Below are 19888 nucleotides of genomic sequence, written 5' to 3'. Positions count from 1 at the left end.
AGCCCAATCCACATCATGCTGTGGCATATGCATAAGGGGTATATTAATTAGATGTAGAAGTAACTGGTCCAAAAACGTGCCCATATATTTAGTCAAGATGATGCTGTGATGCCATGATCTATCTTTCATTCTTCTCTATTCAGTGTCTAGAAATAAACTGCTGATTAAGCGGGATTTCCCACGGAGTTCCCTCCCATCACTCCTACTCACTAAATCTTCCTTGCCTGGTGATGACTCAATCACAGTATTTTTGTCTGTGTGTGTATGTGTGTCATCTATGGTGTATGTGTGTGTGTGTGTGAATACATCTGCATGTCTGCGAGACAAAGGAGCACTATCAAGCGCACAGTGAGAGAAACAGCGTCCCTGATTGCGAACACTGCGCTTTTTTTTTTTTCTCAGGCTGACAGACGGAGGACAAATCGAGTCAATCAGCTACGTTTACTTTCAGGACACTGCTGTGACAGACATAAAGGGAGGGATGAGACAAGATAAAGAGGCTGTGGCAGGAAAAGGAGAAGAAAGATAAGCACGGGAGACCGACAGACAAACTGGCACAAACCGTACTACTGGATGTGGTAAAAGAGGTAGGAGGAAAGAAAATAGTATTACCACGAGAGAGGCAGAGGGGGATGAAAGGTAACAAAAGGAAAGTGAAAGAGAACAGAAGGGAAAGGGAGATTGAGGGGTGTGACAGAAAAGACAACAAAACAAGAGACAGAGTGGCGTAGGCAGTCACATCTGTGATGGTATAAGCAAGGCTGCGTCTATGTAAACTGCACTGAGTCATCTACTAAATCTGCATCATAAATCAAAGAAAAATTATAGGAAAGCAGCTCTGACACGTGCACATACCATGATACCTGCACGAGTCATTTTTAGCAGACCATACAGCACCCTAACAAATCTTGTTTGTTGTGGTTGACTAAACACTTTCACCACAAGCTCCATTTAGCAGCTGTTTTAGAGCTTTTTACCACACAATTTTCCTTCTCAGATGGAGTTCACTAGCCTGGTTCCAAACATCTGAAACTCTGCCCACATCTCCCACTTGTCCAATTCAAATTGGTGTTGTCTGGTGCCTATTTACAGTTGTTAAAGAAGCAATTGACCAGATTAAGGATTGGCATATGATTAAGAATTGCTAGTTGGATAGAACAGCTGGCTAGCCACATCTATGAAAAACAGAAAAATGGACAGTGTAGATGAATGATGTTACAGAAACTCTCAAACTGATATCTCTGAAAAAGAATTGTAAATATTCAAATTTCCATTTTATCTGTGAGCACTTTCAATATGTCTTGTTCATGGTGACTCAAAAGTTGAAATTGAAAGGTCAAAAATGTAAAGAATTAACTTTCATGTGCTCCACAACAGCTGACTCTGAGGTCTACTGACCAAGGTCGTCGGATGATCCAAAATCTAAGCTTAAAACCAGAGGTCTTTGCAGTTGTGGCTTCAAACCTCTGGAACCGCTTTCCCATAATTATAAAACGCACACAGTCAGTTGATTGTTTTAATTAGCTGTTAAAACCTCACCTGTTTTGTAAGCAGTTTATCCTGCAATGTGTTTTTTTTACATTTCCTGTTTCAACTTTTAATGTTTGCATTGTACCACACTATGTAACTCAGATTTTGAAAGGTGCTTTATAAAAATAAATATAAAAAAGACTTAAAAGTAGAGATACCATTCATCAACATGTTTCCAAGGTCACTAATGAACTTACAGTTGTGTGAAAACGAGAAAGCATCCAGTGCTGATATAACAAATAACTAAAAAAAAAATTGCTGCCAGGCTTAATCAAAAAAGGTTTCTAGACTCACACAACTGAATCTACTGCAAGAACATGAATAATAAAAGTGAAAACTCTGCAATAACCATGCAAGGGCACATGGCACCATCCCACATCACAGCAAGCATGTACCCACTGATGCCTAGATGTGCTCATTATTTTTCACTCCATTTTGTTCACTGGCCAGCTGGCTAATCAGCGAGGCACACACCAAACCATACCGCACCACAGCTAGCTGTTGGGCTCAGTGTAATCGAAGGAGACAGGGTTAGGGAGTCACTAGCAGACAGCTATGAAAGTTTTATGTGTCTCAGTGTTAAATAATAACTAGAGGACTTTTGTGACTGATTGTTTTATTTAATCACCTTTTAATGAGAGTGAGGCAATAAAAAAAAGTTATACACTTATCCAGCCATTACTTCATTAATCCATGGGTCCATCTATGCCAATTTAAATGTGGCTTCTTCAGAAATAGCCACAGAGAACTGCCATCCATTTATGGAAATATACAGGCAAAGTCTCACATAGTAATCACTTGGTCTGTGCACTCTCTAATGGCTTTCTGTGCTTGTCTACTTGCCTTGGTTCCAACACTTAATTGGTAAATGGTAGAGGAAGGCACAGAGTCTTACAGAGTGTTACAGTACAATGCATGAGCACGAAAGAGCACTGAAATTAAAAGTTAAACAAAATGAATAAAGATGACAACAACTGAACAAACAGCTCAGCTTAAAACAAAATAGTCTTTCCGCTGCTTACCTGTCTTTTTGTAAAACATGATCTCATCTTTAAACTCCTTGCGCTCCTCCAAGGCTTCGTCAATGCTGAGGATGATGCTTTCAGTGGTCTCTGGCCCATACAGGAATTTACAGGCACAGCTCTTCTGCATAACCTCAGCCCTGGAGAAGCCTGTAAGCTCACAGAAGCCATCAGAGCAGTAGACGATAGGAAAGCCCTTCGACACCTGTGCATTGGCCAGGATGAAGTTACTGTCTGCAGGAGAAAGGGGATTAAGAAGTGAGGTGAGGTAATGACATTATTCTTGCAGTTGTAGGCAGTCAGAGTTATGTTTGAATTATTTTTCCTGCTTATCCAGACTTAAACAAAGTCATAGATGTCTTTTGATGTGCCTGTGAGTTTAAAGGAATAATGAGCAGCAAGTATAGCACAGCTTAGCTCAATTTCAAAGTTCTCTTAAAAGAAAGGAAATACACAGTTAAACTTCCCCAAAGGATGTTTAACATATCTTCACACTGAATACAGCAACATCAAAAATAACATCCAGTGTGTTTTTCTGAAGTTAAGAAGGAAAATATTAAAACTCCCCAGAGACCAAACCACAATTTGAAACCATTCATTATTTTGCTCCTTTAAGAAACCCTGGAAGTCCTAATACCAATCCTCCCACTGCAAATGGCTCACAAAGCGAAATATAAATATCATTATTAAACGGTAGTTAATAAGCTTAAAACCAAAGGTGACCAATAGTAATTAAAATTACCAAGAGAGGTTGTTTTTAAAGTTCAATTGACTAAGCACAAATCTGCCATGATTCATTTTTGACTTCTGAGCAGCACAACAAATTGTTAGTACAAGATTTGGGTTACCTTAGTAATGTAGTGGCATACAGCATGTATGGAAGTATTCTGTGCCATCAGTGTTTGAATATGAATACTGAATTTTTCAGACTATTCAGACTTGTGTGAGTGTTTTTTTGCCTCTGATTTTTTTTCAATGTTAAAATAAATTCAGTGCAAAAAACCCCCATCAATGTCTAAAAATATTCAGTTTTTCAAAATTCGACATCTCAAAAAATTCAGTGTCAAAAGAACCAGACTCAACATCAGCAGTAAGAAGCAATCGACCCGTCTCAATTCATTCAATGTTCAGCTAGTCAAGTTACTTTTGTATTGTACAATTGACGACTGAAGCTTTTTGATGAAAACAGCTGCCTGCTATGACTGAAAAGGAAGATGATGAGCATGGTGAGAGCAAACCAAAGTGTACATTTTCAGTCTATAAAACCAAAGATGCTAAAACACTCTGTAAAACCTCAAGGGAAGAGCAGAGATGGGTGATAACTTTCTGTGGGTTGGTCAGCTTGACAAACACCTTTCACATTATACATTTGATCCAGTGTTATTATACATATACTACTGATGTGAGCAACTTTAATGATTTTTTTCAGCAACACAGAAGACGGACATTATTATAATTTAGCCAACTCATCTCAGGGATTTTAACAGTCCTCTCAGCTCCCATAGCCCACCTTTAAAAACTGTAGATAATAAAAATGGAAGCACTAGTCAAGGAGTGGTCCCCGCTGGCTGTTTCACTTAACACTCCCACTAGCCACCTGGGATAAAATGTGACTTTTAACACATAGATACAAAGGCTTATGGGATCCTCAGCTCACGCAGAGGAAGGCCTGTGTGGGATGCAACATAAAGGTCATTTACCTCAATAAATGACTGATTTCTCCGCATAATAAAGAGCCATGAAGTCCTACACTTGAAATTAATTTCCCCGTGTCAGGAAATTTATCATAATACTTTCAGTGAGTTGTAGTAAGGAGGGGTTATGTGTTAAAGAAAAACATTGGTTAAGAAAATAGTGTTGAATCAGTGGGGAATGTGCTGGAGTGATGGCAATAAAAAACAGAATCACATTAGTGCCGAAGTCTATCACAATTAATTATCCTATTTGTGTCTAGCTCTAAATACCCGATTGAAGAGGACCAGCTGTTTATACCTGAATCCATCTATTATGGCACACAAACACACACACACACACCCATCCACACAAACAAACACCCACAATGTCAGTGTATCGTTGAATGACGCTGAGCTGTGCCGATAGACAGCTAATGTTTACAGTACAATGCTCATTATACTAGACAGTGGAGTACGCTTTGGCAGATTCTATAATGTGTGTGTGGATGTAGGTGTGTGTATTTGAGCTGTAATGTGATATGCAGTCAAACCTGCTCAAACCAGTCCTGATGTTGCATAATAACATGCACACACATGCACACATATTTAAAAGGTACATGTAGCATTAGCAAATTATTCCCAATACATTTTGAGACATTAGTATAATAACAGTAAATAAACGAGACACACACACACAGACACACACTCAAAGCGTCACAAGCTTGTTCATAATCACTGCTTGAGACATCCTTCAAAGCGACTTGTTTCAATTACCTTTCATTACAAAAATCAATTTTCTGCATCAATAATTCCCTTTTCCAGCAACCTCAGTGTTTAATTGTTTTATGTTGTACGTCAGGCTTTGTTGAAAGAAACCACCTTAGATTTGAGCTGGGAATACAACGGCAGTGAACAAAACCCTTGTAAGCATCCCTCTAGAGGAATGAGCAACATGTTCCGTTTTATAATCCCATTCAGCGATCAACAATTGCTTCTACACGGTTGCTGGAACTCACTAAAATTGTGATTCATGTCACTTTCAGGAATGTGTGAAAAGGTACTTTGAGGTGTACAGCAAAGTAATTGTTCCCATTCTTTACATTTTATTACGTAAACCAAAACCAGCAATGTGTTAATCTATCTCTCAATACTGACTTGCAACGCCTGTCTGTGGGTCTTAGCCCCAAACCTTTTTTTTGCCGAAGGCATAGCTCTTTAAAAATTGGTTGTTAATATCTACTTTTATTACTTATAAGTGCTGAATAAATAGTAACTGATTAAAATAGCTGGGCAAAGCATTACTCAAACAGGAGCAAATTGTTATTGGGGATTATATTCAGATGCAAAATCTGATGCTCGAGTGAGCATTAACAGCAGGGGGATGGTGTATTTTGGCTCAACTCAAAATAAGCTACAATGCTCATGTCTGTTGTAATGAAGAATATGTCCCCCCCAGTGCAAAGGTGTGGCTTATTTATGTGTTTTTAATAGTTTTTGGACAACAGTGAGAGAGATAATATCAGGCTTTGGCTACACAAACAATGATTATAAGTATTCAGGTGGGATTTAATAAAAAATACAAAATATCACCAATCTTGTCATTTAAAGGATATCTATTTATAACAAGTTGGGTCTTATTTTCATCAGTTTTATTGGTTATGATATGCTGGACTACAACTAGACAGGTTGTAAACAAGCTTTGTTACCAGTATTGCCAGATTATCTGCCACTTTAATTGGAGATAAAATAAGATGTCAAAACTGGACCCATCCTTATTAATGTTTTTGGAATCATAGTCAACATAGATTAATAAAACGCAGTGATAGTGATGCCCGTTCATGAAAAAGAAAAACACAACAAGAATGTCAGCTGTAACACTCTGAATGCGTAGCCCAGACAGATGGTCAGAGCGGGTCTCAGCGTTGGGACCGGCTGTCAGACGTGAGGCCCCTCGGGCTCGGGGTAAGCAAGAGGGAGAACGACAGGACTGCTGGCCTCTCAGGGAGCCAGAGCAAAGGCCTGCAGCGTGTCTGGTGGCAGCTCCCAGAGCACGAGAAGATGGTGCTGACAGAAAACGAATCTTTACAGTGAAATGCACACTATGCTGTGTTTGACTGTGGATTACTTTGGCTAGGTAGAATTGACAGATATGTCGTTTATTGTTTGAGTGTACTGTATGTATGTGTGCTTGGAGGAGAGGGGAATGTGACGTTAGCTTATATCTAGCACCTATTTAATGTATGTTGACTTAAAATAGATCATTCTTGTGAGGAAATGTTCTGTTTCAACGTGCCACATGTGTGGTTAACACGCACACAGGGTCTTGAGGTAACTGTAGGGAGAGTGTGAAATCTTAGGTTGTGAGAGACGCTTCTGTCTTTTCTTGATACAAGCACCATTCAGATCATTTCTATGGTAACCAAGGTCAGAGGATAGGCCCTTCTCACTCCAGACAGAGACAAAACAGATTGTTAGAGTCATAACAATGTCAGGCCACTAAAGTGTAAACATATTTCCTTGTTTGCAGACTAATTAGACCAATTAGCAAACACCCTATACCGCAGATGCATTGAGTATGAGCATTAATGGACATAGAGTAGTTGTTGCACTCTTCTGAGGGCATACAACAAGCCTGAGAGGATAGCTTCTTAGTAATAGAGGCGGCATCATGTCATGACAAGTGTATTGATAAATCCTCCATTCTCTTTGATCACGCTTCAATAAACCTTTCAGCATGAGACCCCTGTGCACTCTCTCTGCACCGACTGAACTGACCACTGATAAATAAAATTCTCACCTTCCAACTTGTTGTTGTGTTACGTGTTTTACACAATACACAAGCAAGTAAGCACTTGTCTAACATACTGTATAAATATATCTCTATACTGCAGATTATTGTATAACTGTAATATAACCCAATGAAAGGCTTTTACATGCACTGCTCTGATGACCAGAGAGATTTGTTTTGTTTTTACTTGACACTTCAGCATGGTCATAGTCTTTCTTTTTCCCAGAAAAGTAGTGTTCCGCACATAAAGTGTTGTTTGGTTACAAGAATGACATGGGCTGGTATGGAATAATTTTAGAAATAGAAGACATAATTAATGTGTTTATTATCACAGCGTGTTGTGTCTGTGCACACTGTGTGGCCAATCAGAAGTTTTCAATCAAGAAAAAGAAAAACAAGAATTTTATGGTGTGACCATTTCCAATTTTAAAGGCCTAAATATCGACATCAGTTTCTTTCTTTTTCTTCTTGAACACAAGCAGCAGTTTTGGTTATTTCACAAGATGCTTTGACATTTGTGTTATTGTTCATTCTTCTCCTTGGTTTGAAATGAGTGCCACTTGTGCCGGATGTCACTTACTTCCTTGCAACAATCAGGATTTAACAATAGTTAGATCAAAATGTAACAACAGGTGTGGGGTTGTTGTTTCTATTGTCAAGCCACAATCAATCAAATCTGATCAAATCATACCTGCACTATTCTAATGAAGCCCAGCTGTGTCTCTGTGTATTCTAAAAAATAACTAGGAATGCTTTTTTGAACTTAAAGCTTCAACTGGTGTTTATTTAGACATATTCACTCATGAAGAAATGCTCAAAGGGATAGCTCAGGTATTTTAAATGTATAGTCAGTGTGTTACCTACAGTTGACAGCAGTTTGGAAAAGCAAGACGGAGGCATAGAGGCAGAGCGATTCACTGCTGTAGAAAGAGTGAGGGGCAAGGTAAAGCAGTGAAGATATTCATAATATAGAGTACACTTAAACAAATATTGATTTTTTTGTTTTTATGTGGCTAAAATGTATTGTTTTCTGCTGACCCTGTCCACAGCAGTGCATAGCTCTGCTTCTATGCCATGATCTCTGCCTGCTTCTCCAAAGTGACCACTGTCTACAGGTAACACACTGATTATGGATAGTTAATTCATATAGTTATATACTATTTTTCTACTAACTCCAACTGTTCTACTTTCTCTGACTCGTTCCCTTCCCTACCTGTATATTCCCCCTTTCATCCCTACATCCCTGCCTCCCCCCTTCAACCTTCACCTCTTCCTTCCCTCCCAGCTGTTCTTTACGTCCCACCTACCATTTTGGATCTCTCCACCTAATTAATCTTCATCTCCTCTCTACCCTTGAAATTACACCAGACTATTCCTCATTTCCCAGATTCATTTATTTCCTTCACTTTTTGTACAGCTTCACCTTCTTCCCTACTGTAAAATAAAAAATGTCTGTAGATTGAAAAACGGCCAAACCATGATAGTAAAACATCAAAAAATGTGTTTTCCAGTTTGCAGTAAAACACAATCATATTTCAAAACCCTTATTTGAATGGCATTTTAAGGGAATTTATACAGAATAAAGTAGTATTTTATATCAGACACTGTTAATTGTACAGTAAATTCTACAGTAATTCTACAGATATTTTAAAATATGGAGAAAAAAAAGCCAACCTTATACTTGAAATAAACATTACTAATATCCTATTACCGTAATCTTAGAAAAAGTTATACCATATTTTAATGGTAAAATTCTGGCAACCACAGCTGCCAGTTTTTTACTGTAAAAACAACAAACGAAAAGTCTGAATCATCTCTCCTTTTCAGCGAGCTCTTTTCTACTCCTCCACCACCTCCCCTTTTGTCTCATTCTTTTGTTCATTTAAAAAAAAAAAAAACTTGCATTGTCTCTCTTCTGTCTCAGCCTCTTCATCACCTCTCCCATTTCTCCACTGTATCTCTCTCTCCATTCTGAATTTCTGAATTTCTGGCTAATTGCTCTGGCGTAGAAGCCCATGGATCATCTCCCCTCATGCTCACACTACTGCATGACAGCTGGTGGAGAAACCCCACAGGGACACAAAGAAGAGGAGGAGTGGAGGAGGAAAGACAGAGATGAAGAAAGAGGGAGGCACGGCAGAGGAAGAAAGAGGGCAGAGGGAGAAGAGAGAGGGATGAAGGAAGAAGAGGGATGGTTATGGAGCCTTCTTATGCAATAAAAGTCAACTCAAGTGTCTTGTAATTGTTTGTGAATGAATGATTTGTAAAGCATGTGTGGGATATTAATAAAAGATACTTTCAAGTGTAATTATATCATCAGAATACTAACATGAGGACGCTGTTTCCTCCTCTTAAAATACATTCCTTTCAGTGGTTCGGGGATTTAAGTGTTTCCTCATCATCTGATTGGGAATTTATACAAATTTTGGTAATAAAATGATTTTTCCTAACAAGTGACCCCTTGTGGTCATGTTTATTGTGTAATGTTTAGCTTTTCCACAACTTAACATTTAGTTGGTTCACTGTTGTGGTCGAGGTTCAAATATAATATAATAATATAATATATAAATATATTGTATATTGTACATTGCCCTGGCTTTTCTTTTAGTGCTTCAGAAGGTTTATTGTCTTGATTTTCGACATGAATCATATGTAGTATTCATGCCCCCCCTTTGAATAAATCCTAAAAACTTTGGTAATCTCCTGATGTTTCACCCAGCCACATCAGCCGATCAAATTCATCATTTAGCGAATTAAACACATCCACATCTAATAATGACGGGCTCAAAAAACATTCATGTTTTATTGACATTCGTTTCCATATGGGATGGTAATGTTGGTTGGTTGGTCTGTCAGCCAGTCCACCTCTGTGGTCCAAATATCTCAACAACTATTGTGTGGGTTACAATGACATTTGGATGAAGGACGAATCCTACTGACTTTGGTTAGCCCCAGATTTTCACAATTTTTGGAACTAAATAAAATATAGACTAACTAACTAATTCTCACAAGATGAATAATAATTATGATAATCCAGCACCATCAGGTCAAAACTTTGATGTATATTGATGCAAATAGCACTCTATAGTCCTCTATGGTAAACATTACACCTGCTAAACCTTGTCATTGTGAGTATGTTAACATGCTGATGTTAACATTATACTCAAAGCCCTGCTGTGCCTAAGTATAGCCTTGCAGAGCTGATGGCATGGCTATAGATTGATTCTAACAACAGGGGTTCAAAAAACACACAGACAAACAATCTGCTATGTGGTTTAGACTGGAGGACTTGTTGGAATTTACTTTCCCAGCAGGTCAGTGCTAAAAAAACTAGGTGGGTCAGAGGAAAATCTAAGGCACAAATTGCTGCTCTCAAACAAATGGAGAGCTGAGGAAGAAGTGAGTGTGTGTCTTGTCCAAACACACTGCTCTGTCCCAGATTTGTAGTTTTAAACACACTCACAAATGCTTCGTACGCGCATTTACCAGCTCATAGACAGCCCCGTGACACCACCTAGAGTAACCCCTGAGTTATTTACGGCACAACAATTCATATGACGGGCGAGCAGGCGTGAGGAGGCAATGGAGACATAGAAAGGGAGAGCGAGTGAGAAGGAAGCAGAAACCAACAGAGAGGCACAGCTGGGAGAGAAAGAGATGGATGGCATAGCAGGTGAGAAAGTGAAAGATGAGGGGGATGTGGAAAGGTAAGGGGAAGAGAAGGAGAGGCTGAGTAATATACCGGGGCAGACAGATGAGGGTGGGAAGGGGATAGAGGGTACAAGGGTGATGTGAAAAGTTGAAAGTATGCAAGACGTAGCCATGAGATGTGGACTGATGAAAGATGGAGATGGAGTGTTGTAAAAATTGGCGGGGAAGTGGAGAGATGGATGCAAAGACCTCCTCACCTCTTTGCCAGAATTCATGCAAGCCTCTAAGAAACTGCAACAGAGCAGACGCATAACTACAAAAAAAGTCGCTCTAGAGTTGCCATAGTAACCACTGACACACACCATAGCAACCAAGGTTACAACTGTACAGTTTCCCTTACTGAATCGAGTCAACACATGGGATTATGAGATTAATGCCACGAACCAAAGTTCCTGTGCTGTATGAACAAATGTAGGTTGTTTATTTATTATTTGTCGGTTGTGTTAAAGTCAGAGCATACGCACGTTTATGATTGTGCAAACACACACACAGGACACACATGCACAGACTCACAAATATTCAAGCAGTGGTAATCCTCTGTAATTTAAGAGGGAAAATCATTAGAGAAATCCACGGTCTTAATCACTTTTGTGGCTCTTTATCATACAATCCCCTCCGGCACTCACCAACGGAGACATTACACTAGTCATTACATTCCTGTAATTTGCAAGATCGCCTCCCTGCTTTTTTCCCCATCTATCTCTCTTGGTCAGTATCTTATTCTGCCCCCCTCCCCTTCTTTGAAAAATTAATTGTGTCTAAAAATGGTCGACTTGGCCAAGACTTCACGTTGGTAAAACCCCCGTTTGTCGATCGTTTTGAACAGGCCATTAGAGAGTGTGATTAGGGGAGGAATCTTGCTAATTAGGCGCTTAAACAAGGCAGAACATCCACGGTGACAGGAAGTTTGGGGGAACAGCCGAGGTACTCGCCTCCTTTAAGTGGACAGTAATAATCAAGTCTAGTGACCTTACAGCGAGGACAATGTTTATATGCTGACTCTGTGCTGATGATGGTGGCTGTGTCCTCTTAACTGAATACTTTGTTAAAGCCTTGTTAAAGTCAGTGGACACTGCTGGGCTGCTATTATTTCAAAACACTAATTTACATTTTTCACATATAGCCAATGCCTTGAGCTATGTTGGTTTACACTTAGTGAGTACATGGACACTGAAGGGCTTGTTCCTTTCAACAAGATGTGCGACTGCTGAAACAGCCTAATTTTGATGAATACAAGTTAAAATGTGTTGTCTTGAGGCACAGGCGGCGATTTTCATACACAACATGACCAAAGACATACAATACACAGACAAAGTCGTGGCTAAAGCGCCAGATATTTTGTAGTGCCTAAAACAGAGCTGGAGGCAGAGTTAATATTACACTTTATATACTGTATAGTGAACACCTGAAACATAAACTCTTGATGCTTAAATTGCTCTGTGTCTGTTTATGCTATATGCTCAAAAGTTCAGCTGTAAGATGATGATGAGTTTACAGCTTGTTGCCAAGTGATAAGAAAAATCAATTCATGTTTGAACAATAGAATAATTAGTTTAATAGAATTAATAATACTTCATGGCACAAATGTGTCTAACGAATAAACTTTTTGTCCGGTTAATGAGCCAGCTACTTAACTTGCCAACTGGTAGCTATCTGGTGGTAAACCTCTTAGCTTGGTGAAGTGTTTGGACATGGTTAGTGGCATAGACAGTAGGTGATTTGAGGGGCGGGGACATCATCCTCCTTGTTAGTAAAATTACCAAAAAGCATCTGTCTTGTTAACCTGCCATCCCACTCCTCAAGTAGCAGAGAGAGTGCAGAGGCAGAGGGGTTGTATAGTTGAATATGTCTTGCCTGCCTGACTCATGTATCATTTATCTGACAAGTTAAAATGTATGACTATATTTTAAGTATCAATAGCCTGAATTAACTGTGTGTTGATAAATGCATAGCACTGTACGTGGTGCTGAAGTAGCACATGGGTTTGTAATTGCATCTTTTTCTCTCTGTCTCTCCCTCCTGCGAGTTTCGTCTCGGATCTATAAAATTCGATACTTTAAATATTCACGATCAAGGGGACAAGCAGCAAGGGAAGGAGCAAGAGGGTCATAGAGACACACTGCTGCCTGTCATATTTGTATAATATTCCTATAATATTTCCATGGTCATTCATCTATGTTGCTGAAAATACACCCCAAGACCAAAGCACAATTTGCCTCAGGGGGCTTACCAATTTGTAAAACATTCAACCTCTTTTATCCTTAGACCCTCTGTAACAAAATATTTTAGGGGAGACATGACTACAGATATAGTTTTTACTTTAGGGATAGGGCCATGGCAAAAATGAACAAATCACTGATTGGGGATAGGTGAACAGTGGTGAAAGAAGTAAGCCTACACAGATCTTTTACTGAAGTGAAAATAGTGATACAACAGTGTAGTAATACTGTTATATCTAATAAGTAATACATGTAGTATCTACAAGAGTACGCACTGTGCCCTTTTCAGAATAATGCGCAGCCTATTATAATATTGGCTTTTGATTAATACGTACATCACTTTCATGTTAAATGTTTAATGCTGGTAAAGGTGGGAGTAATTTTAACTGGCCTAGTTTATCCACTGCTGGGTAATAGTTGACTAGCCATAGCTTGTGCAGCCCTGCAAGTAATCACCACCAAATTCACTGGGATAAAGCACAGCTCCATCCGTTCCGCTTATTTTTACCCTAAAACAGTCTCGATATTAAGTGGGCTTCGGAGAAAATGGGAACAGCAGTGCCAATCTGCTGCCAGTAAGTGAGAGGCCCTCTGCACCTTGCAGCACTACAGTCAATGATGATTGATTACTCTCCTCACAGTCTCATAACTGTACTCATTACTTCTTTTACAGCCATTCTCCCGTGAGGACAACTTTAGACTTGCCTTTTCACAAGTTAGCATAAATAGATGGTAAAATAACAAAGTCCATTAAGGCAAATTAAAGAGTTTTACATCTATATGATGAGTGTAATCCCATCTAATCCCAACAAATGATCCAGTTTATCTCTACTTTAATAAACCTTATTATAAAACATAGAGTATGTGCGTCAGCATGTAGCCTATGGTCTTTCGTGCTCAGTAATTAGCTCCCTGGGTCTTCCTGCAGGTCAAAAGGTTGCTGGTTAGACTGAGCCACAGGGACAGAAACAGTATATACTCTGTCTTCTCTGAAACAGCAGGATCGGAAAGCAACAGCTTCTTCTATTGTGTCTGATACCCGGATGAGTTATTCACCATTTCATTCAGCAGCTCATTAAATGGCTGTGCATTCACCTGGCTGCAAGTGGTAATCACAATGTGGGATCCCACAGACACTTTTTAACAGCTTAATTAGATGTGCTGCATTTATAGAAAGTTGATCAGTGGAGAGGAAACTTCTGCCTTACTACCCTCATGCTAAGACAAAGACAGCCAAGCACATACACGTAAAGTTCTGTGACAAAGTGCTAGAAAATACTGCACTTCTTCTTGCTCCACTGTTTTCATCTTTCTTTACACGATATAGACCTTCTCTCTGTGTCACTGTCTCTCTCTCTTTCATTCACATGCACACTTAAACATATTGACTCAACACACAGCTGTTCCAAGCCTTGGCATCAGTGATCGTGACAGTAATTACCTGCCTAGTGGAGGTGGAACTACTGTGCGTCGAGAGCTAGAAAATAGCTATCAGGAAGAATGGTGCAGGGTGGGGAGCACACAGCACACAGCACACACTGGGATACTTTGCACAGCCCTCTGCTAAGACTGCACCACCAAGCCGTCTGCTTAATTTGGCAGAAGGACAGCAGAATACGATATTCATATCCCCAATGAAGGCATCGTTGGTTGACAGAAAGTCAAGTCAGCAAGTATTCTGGTGATGAGGCTGCAGCAATGACTTCAGTCTGCTACGCAGAGAAACATATGGACGCATTTAACTGTACTTCAGTGACCAGCTATAAAGAGGATTTCACAGGAAGTGAAGATCTTCTTCTCTAAAACTATAAAACTACACTTCCATAGTTTCATTTAAAGGTAAATGAAACGATATACTTTGAATTCTAACTGAATTAAGCAAAATAACTTAACATTCTTTTTAAATATGACGTAATATATGTTGTTTTTCCATCCATTATCTGTAACCGCTTATCCTCATCAGAGTCACGGTGGGGCTGGAGCCTATCCCAGCTGACTTTGGGCGTGAGGCGGGGTACACCCTGGACAAGTCGTATGTTGTTTTTCTCAAGCCAATTTATGTAGAACTGGAACTGCTGGTCGATTAAGGGATAAAAGACCCAACTATTTTGATAATTAAACATCACTTTTTAAACTAAAACTTGCAATAGGTTGAATCTTTGATCAGTTTTGTATGATATCCAACTAAATATCTGTTTGGCTGTTGGTTGACAAACCCAGAAATCTGAATTTTTTATATGTTTTGCACCAAACACCACCACCGCCAAACCTTAAATAGGCTTCCATTTACTACCTTATGGTCTAAGTGACAACGTGTGACCGTTATGAGCAGCACAACACTAAATACAGCTCCAGTGATGGACAGGTGGAAAGATTAGTCACCTGGGTGGCACTCTGTTTTAGTGATGGCAGTAGGTGTTACAGCGTTTTCACACAGTCATCACAATGCAGAGCTACAGACAGATTCTGTTATTTTAGTTACAGTCTGGGCAAACAGGAACACACCGATCCCAGCACAGTGATCAGAGGTGTTTATATCTGTCAACCAATAAGTCGACAAAACACACAGTGAACGTCATGAACTGAGCTGTGAGACGACTCTGTTGAAAATAAACTAAAGCAACTTGGGCCAAGTCAGCTGTGGGATGCTGTAGAAATATTTCTAAAGTTTGTATACTTTATTTTGAGGAATTTCAAGTTCCCTCAAGCATAAAACCAGAGCTAAACTTTTTTATGTCTACTCCCATTTGAACTATTAAATGAGAAGGTATGCATTTGGTGTCCACTCACAGCACTTAATTGAATTTATCCTGAAAGTTTCCAATTATTACTGTCTCTGTAACCACTAGGTTATTCCTGGGACACCTCAATTTATTTAAATAAGCCTGGGTCAGAACATGGGGAAAAAAATCTCTTTTTATGAGCACTAAAATGTTAAAGGTTTAAGGCCAGCAGTGAGAATAAAAAAAACGATGTGCAAATTAGATCAAGTTGGAGACTTGCCTACTTTCACTTTCACCCATTTATCAAACACGGTTTCAAGGTCCAACATGCCCGCTTAGGATTTTGGATGACGTCAAAGGGGATCACATAGCAGCGAACCCAGCACTTTCCTTATATTTGCTCTTGCCCAGGCCATCAGACCCAATTTGTCCCGTCAAGCTCTGCTGCCTCCAGTCTGTCGCATCTTACAGTTCAAATCCAACGTTAATTTACTCTACCTTGAAGCTCAAAGACAGACCACTCCGGTACTCCAATTCCCCCGTGTTAGAACAGAGCTCCTGCCCGAGCAGTTTGGTGTTCGTTGCCACTCAACATATAGCCTGCTCTTATTCATGCAGTGGTGCTCAACTAGCAGATACGGAGAATGAAAAAAAGGATGGATGTGTGCAGTTATTAAGCGGCATGCACATATTGGACAACATGTAGGATGTCCCATTAAGCAGGGTATGAGTGGGGTCAGGTGGTGGGTTTGGGTTGGAATCAAACACTTAATGCAGCATTTATTATAATCACTAAGGCCTATGATAAGGTTTTTAATAAAAAGAGGTGAAGTGTTGAGCAAAAAATATATTCAAAAATAGAAGTGTGTTTACAAAGAAACACCAGTAATAACCCGAAAGGTTTGCATGGGTTTGACAAACGGACAAGATACAGTCTCCTACAAATACACTACACTGTATTGGCCCCACTATGATCAGAAGCACAAAAAAACACTGATACATAGAGCTGCAATGCATAGTTGATTAACTGATTAGCTGATAAAAAGAAAATTGGTTGCAACTACTTTGATAATAGATGCCAAAATGCCACAAATTCACTAGTTTCATCTTCTTAAATGTGACAATGTGTTGCTTCCCCTTGTCTCAACAGGATAAGCTGAATGTTTCATGGTTTGGACTGTGAAAACAAAACATATGATGACATCACATTGGTCGTGAGGGAAATCTGGCAGACATTTTTCACTGTTTAAAAAAAAAAAAAAAAAACATTGGCTGATTAATCAAACCAAAAATATTCATTAGTTGCAGCGTTACTGACACATTATAGTAACTATCTGAATCAAAGAGCAAAGACATGACATCTGAGACACGGTTTCTAGACCAAGTAAACTACATGGCTGCCTAAAACAAGCAAGATGTGACTCTTTCGAGCCTGCACATCGGTTGAGACTGAGCACAAAGAGAGACAGGCCTATAGAGAATGTGAGTAAACCTCACTGCTGATTTCTAAGAGTCCTCCAAGAACAATAGAGACTGTTCATTATGAAAAAAACCACACACACACACACATACACACACACACACACACATACTACTAAGATAAGAGGCTAGAGTTCAGACAAAAGTTGTCGTTTGGAAAAGTCTGTGTGTGCCTCAACCCGGGGAAAGACTTGCTGTAATGCCGCCGCACGACCAATTAATTTTGATAAATGCGACTGCCGGTCTCAGACCGACGGGAGTTGTTGACTTGTCTGCCAAAGAGTACGGATAATAAAGGTTAACCTCAGAGGGGGGAATGACGCGTGGACAACTCAACAAAGAAAAGTTTTAAGGATTTACTCCTCAGGTGTATTCGCAAATATTGGAATCAAACAAAAAAACTTGAGAAGAAGTCGTGTGGACGTGTGGTGTGCAGCTGGGAGCGCAGTTAACCCTTTGTCGCTGTCTGTGGTGCTGAGCTCTCAGCACCACAGACAGCGACAGCCTCAGCCTGTTAATTGCTGTGGGAGCGTCTCCGGCTCTCCTTCCTCTGTCTGCTGCTGAGACATCAAACAATCTGGAGTTATTTTGAAGTTCATCTCAGCAAAACCTGAGATATCTAGTGTCCTGATGTGTGGATTTAATTGAAAGCTCAGTTACATGAAGAACAACAAACCAAGGAATCTTTTTTTACAGGTGTTGGGCTTTTAATCTCTCCACGAAATGGTCTGCTTTGTCAGGCTCCTTATAAAGCACAGATCACAAGCCAGTCGGAAACTTACACCAAAAGATATTATAGCTCTAGAAAGATTCAAGTGTTTAAAAAAATATATATATTAAAAGCAAACTTACGAGTGCCATCAAACCGTGTTGCTATAGTGTCCAGAAACGTGTTCTGCGGCGCTAATAATCCCTTCATCACAGGCATTTTCCCTGCTTGATATCGAAGTCCCCATCAAAGTTACTGAAGAGAAGGTGTAAGTCGTCCAAATGTGTGTGGCACTCCCATTTAAGCCGAAAACCTACAACGAACAAGGAGCTATCCGGTCAACTCAGCACAATGCGATCCCTAGTCGGAGGAGAGTGCACGTGATGCGCGCACCCGCGCGTCTGGAGCCTCTGTTGCGTGTGTAAATGACAAGAGAAGATGAAGTCCACAGGTGCAGTTCAGGTAAATAGGCAGGGGCGACCGTGAGAGAGCGAGACTTCCCTGTCAGCGGTGCCATTATTATGCCATTGGGTTCAGTGATCATCTCTCCACAGCGCGCAATGGTGGGAGACATCAATCACCTTTAACTACTGTGATCAAAGAGCAAATGGGGGAGTCTCACTGTGTGACATCACAAGTCAGAAACAGAACTTTTATTTGTTTTCTATATATTTTCTCTCTATAGCTTCCAGTAATCAGGTCTTATCAACATTTCATTAAAGAAAGTCATGGATTGGACTTATAAGGGTACAATACAACAAAACAATGGCTGCCACACTGCCCACTCGGTGGAAATCCCATTACAAAGCAGTACACATTAAAATATGTTCATATATTTCTATCACTCTCCCATCTCTGGCCATCTCTGACCCTGTTGAAGATATATTTATTAAATAATATCATGAAATTAGTTCAACAGTTCTTGGTTAGAAACGTGTGAACAGAAGAAAAAAAAAAATTCTTTGTCCGGGCATTATTCAAAAGAGATTAATTGCTTCCACCCATCACCCCCAAACCAAACAGGAACTGCTTCCGGAGATGCACAGCACTCACTCACGTTATTGTATTGTAGTCTGACAACCTGTCCACGCTGCTCTGCCCAAGCGCGCACAAAACCTGTCAGCAGTGCGCACCCTGGGCCACACCAACACTTAGGAGATATCGCGAGTTTTTAGCGCCATCTGATGGTATGAGATTAAAGCACGACCTGCATATTAAAAGCATGGCTTCATGGGCTCGAGTCAAAATACAATGAGAGGTTCAGCAGACCGATCAGTTGCACCACAGTGCCCTCCTGCGGACAGTAGAGTGCGTAACGCTAGTACATGAAAGAAGATTATATTTCAGAAACAGGTCTAACAGCAACTTGCTTGTAGAGTAGAGTAGCACATGTTAACAATGTTCATTAAATTTTATCTATAAACAAAATCTGTTTACATGGGATTTAAGTACTGGTAAATTAGTCAAATGAACAAAGAGAAGTAAATGTGAGTAGTTGCCAACAGCTACAGGATGTTACACCAGAATAAAGTATGATTTCTTCTGAAATATTAATGCATATACAGACTTTAGGTTCCGTTACAAAATGAATTTTATTACCATACCTCATTACATAACTGTAGAAAAACAAATGAAAGTAAAATCGGTGCACTTTTTCTTTATATGAAAACAATTTTGTCATCCTGATTGTTTCTATGTTGGTTTGTACTGCACACACACACACACACACACACACACACACACACACACACACACACACACCAACACACACACACACACACACTATACACTTACATGATTATTATGTTCTCATATTCAAGAAAATAGGAAACAGCCAAACATTGATGTTTTGGATCACCATAACAAGACGAGGTTACGACCATGTCTAATTCTGTTCATAAGGACTATAACAATAAATATATATAATGATCTGTTGTACTGATGGCGAGATACTTGAGTTGGTTCGTGAGCAAAGCCTCACTGAAACAATAGGAGGTGCAATTCTGATGTAATGATGGAAACCATATTGAAAAC

The 19888-nt window shown here is 39.7% G+C and overlaps 1 protein-coding gene across 1 annotated transcript in view; it reads right to left on the bottom strand.

The window, feature by feature from the left end:
• The window catches only part of kcnh8 (potassium voltage-gated channel, subfamily H (eag-related), member 8), a 50706-nt gene extending 32448 nt beyond the window's left edge, over positions 1–18258 (bottom strand). Inside the window, exons 1-2 of the mRNA XM_019275467.2 lie at positions 17998–18258; positions 2553–2786 (exon numbers count right to left, since the gene is read on the bottom strand). Of these exons, the coding sequence (XP_019131012.1) occupies positions 2553–2786; positions 17998–18073 (310 nt within the window). The 5' untranslated portion in view covers positions 18074–18258. The remainder of the gene's footprint in view (positions 1–2552; positions 2787–17997) is intronic.
• Between the last annotated feature and the right edge of the window lie 1630 nt (positions 18259–19888).

The sequence above is a fragment of the Larimichthys crocea genome, chromosome XIII (assembly GCF_000972845.2).
Source record: "Larimichthys crocea isolate SSNF chromosome XIII, L_crocea_2.0, whole genome shotgun sequence".
Classification (NCBI taxonomy): Eukaryota; Metazoa; Chordata; class Actinopteri; family Sciaenidae; genus Larimichthys; species Larimichthys crocea.
This window is presented reverse-complemented; position numbering and strand designations above follow the sequence as displayed.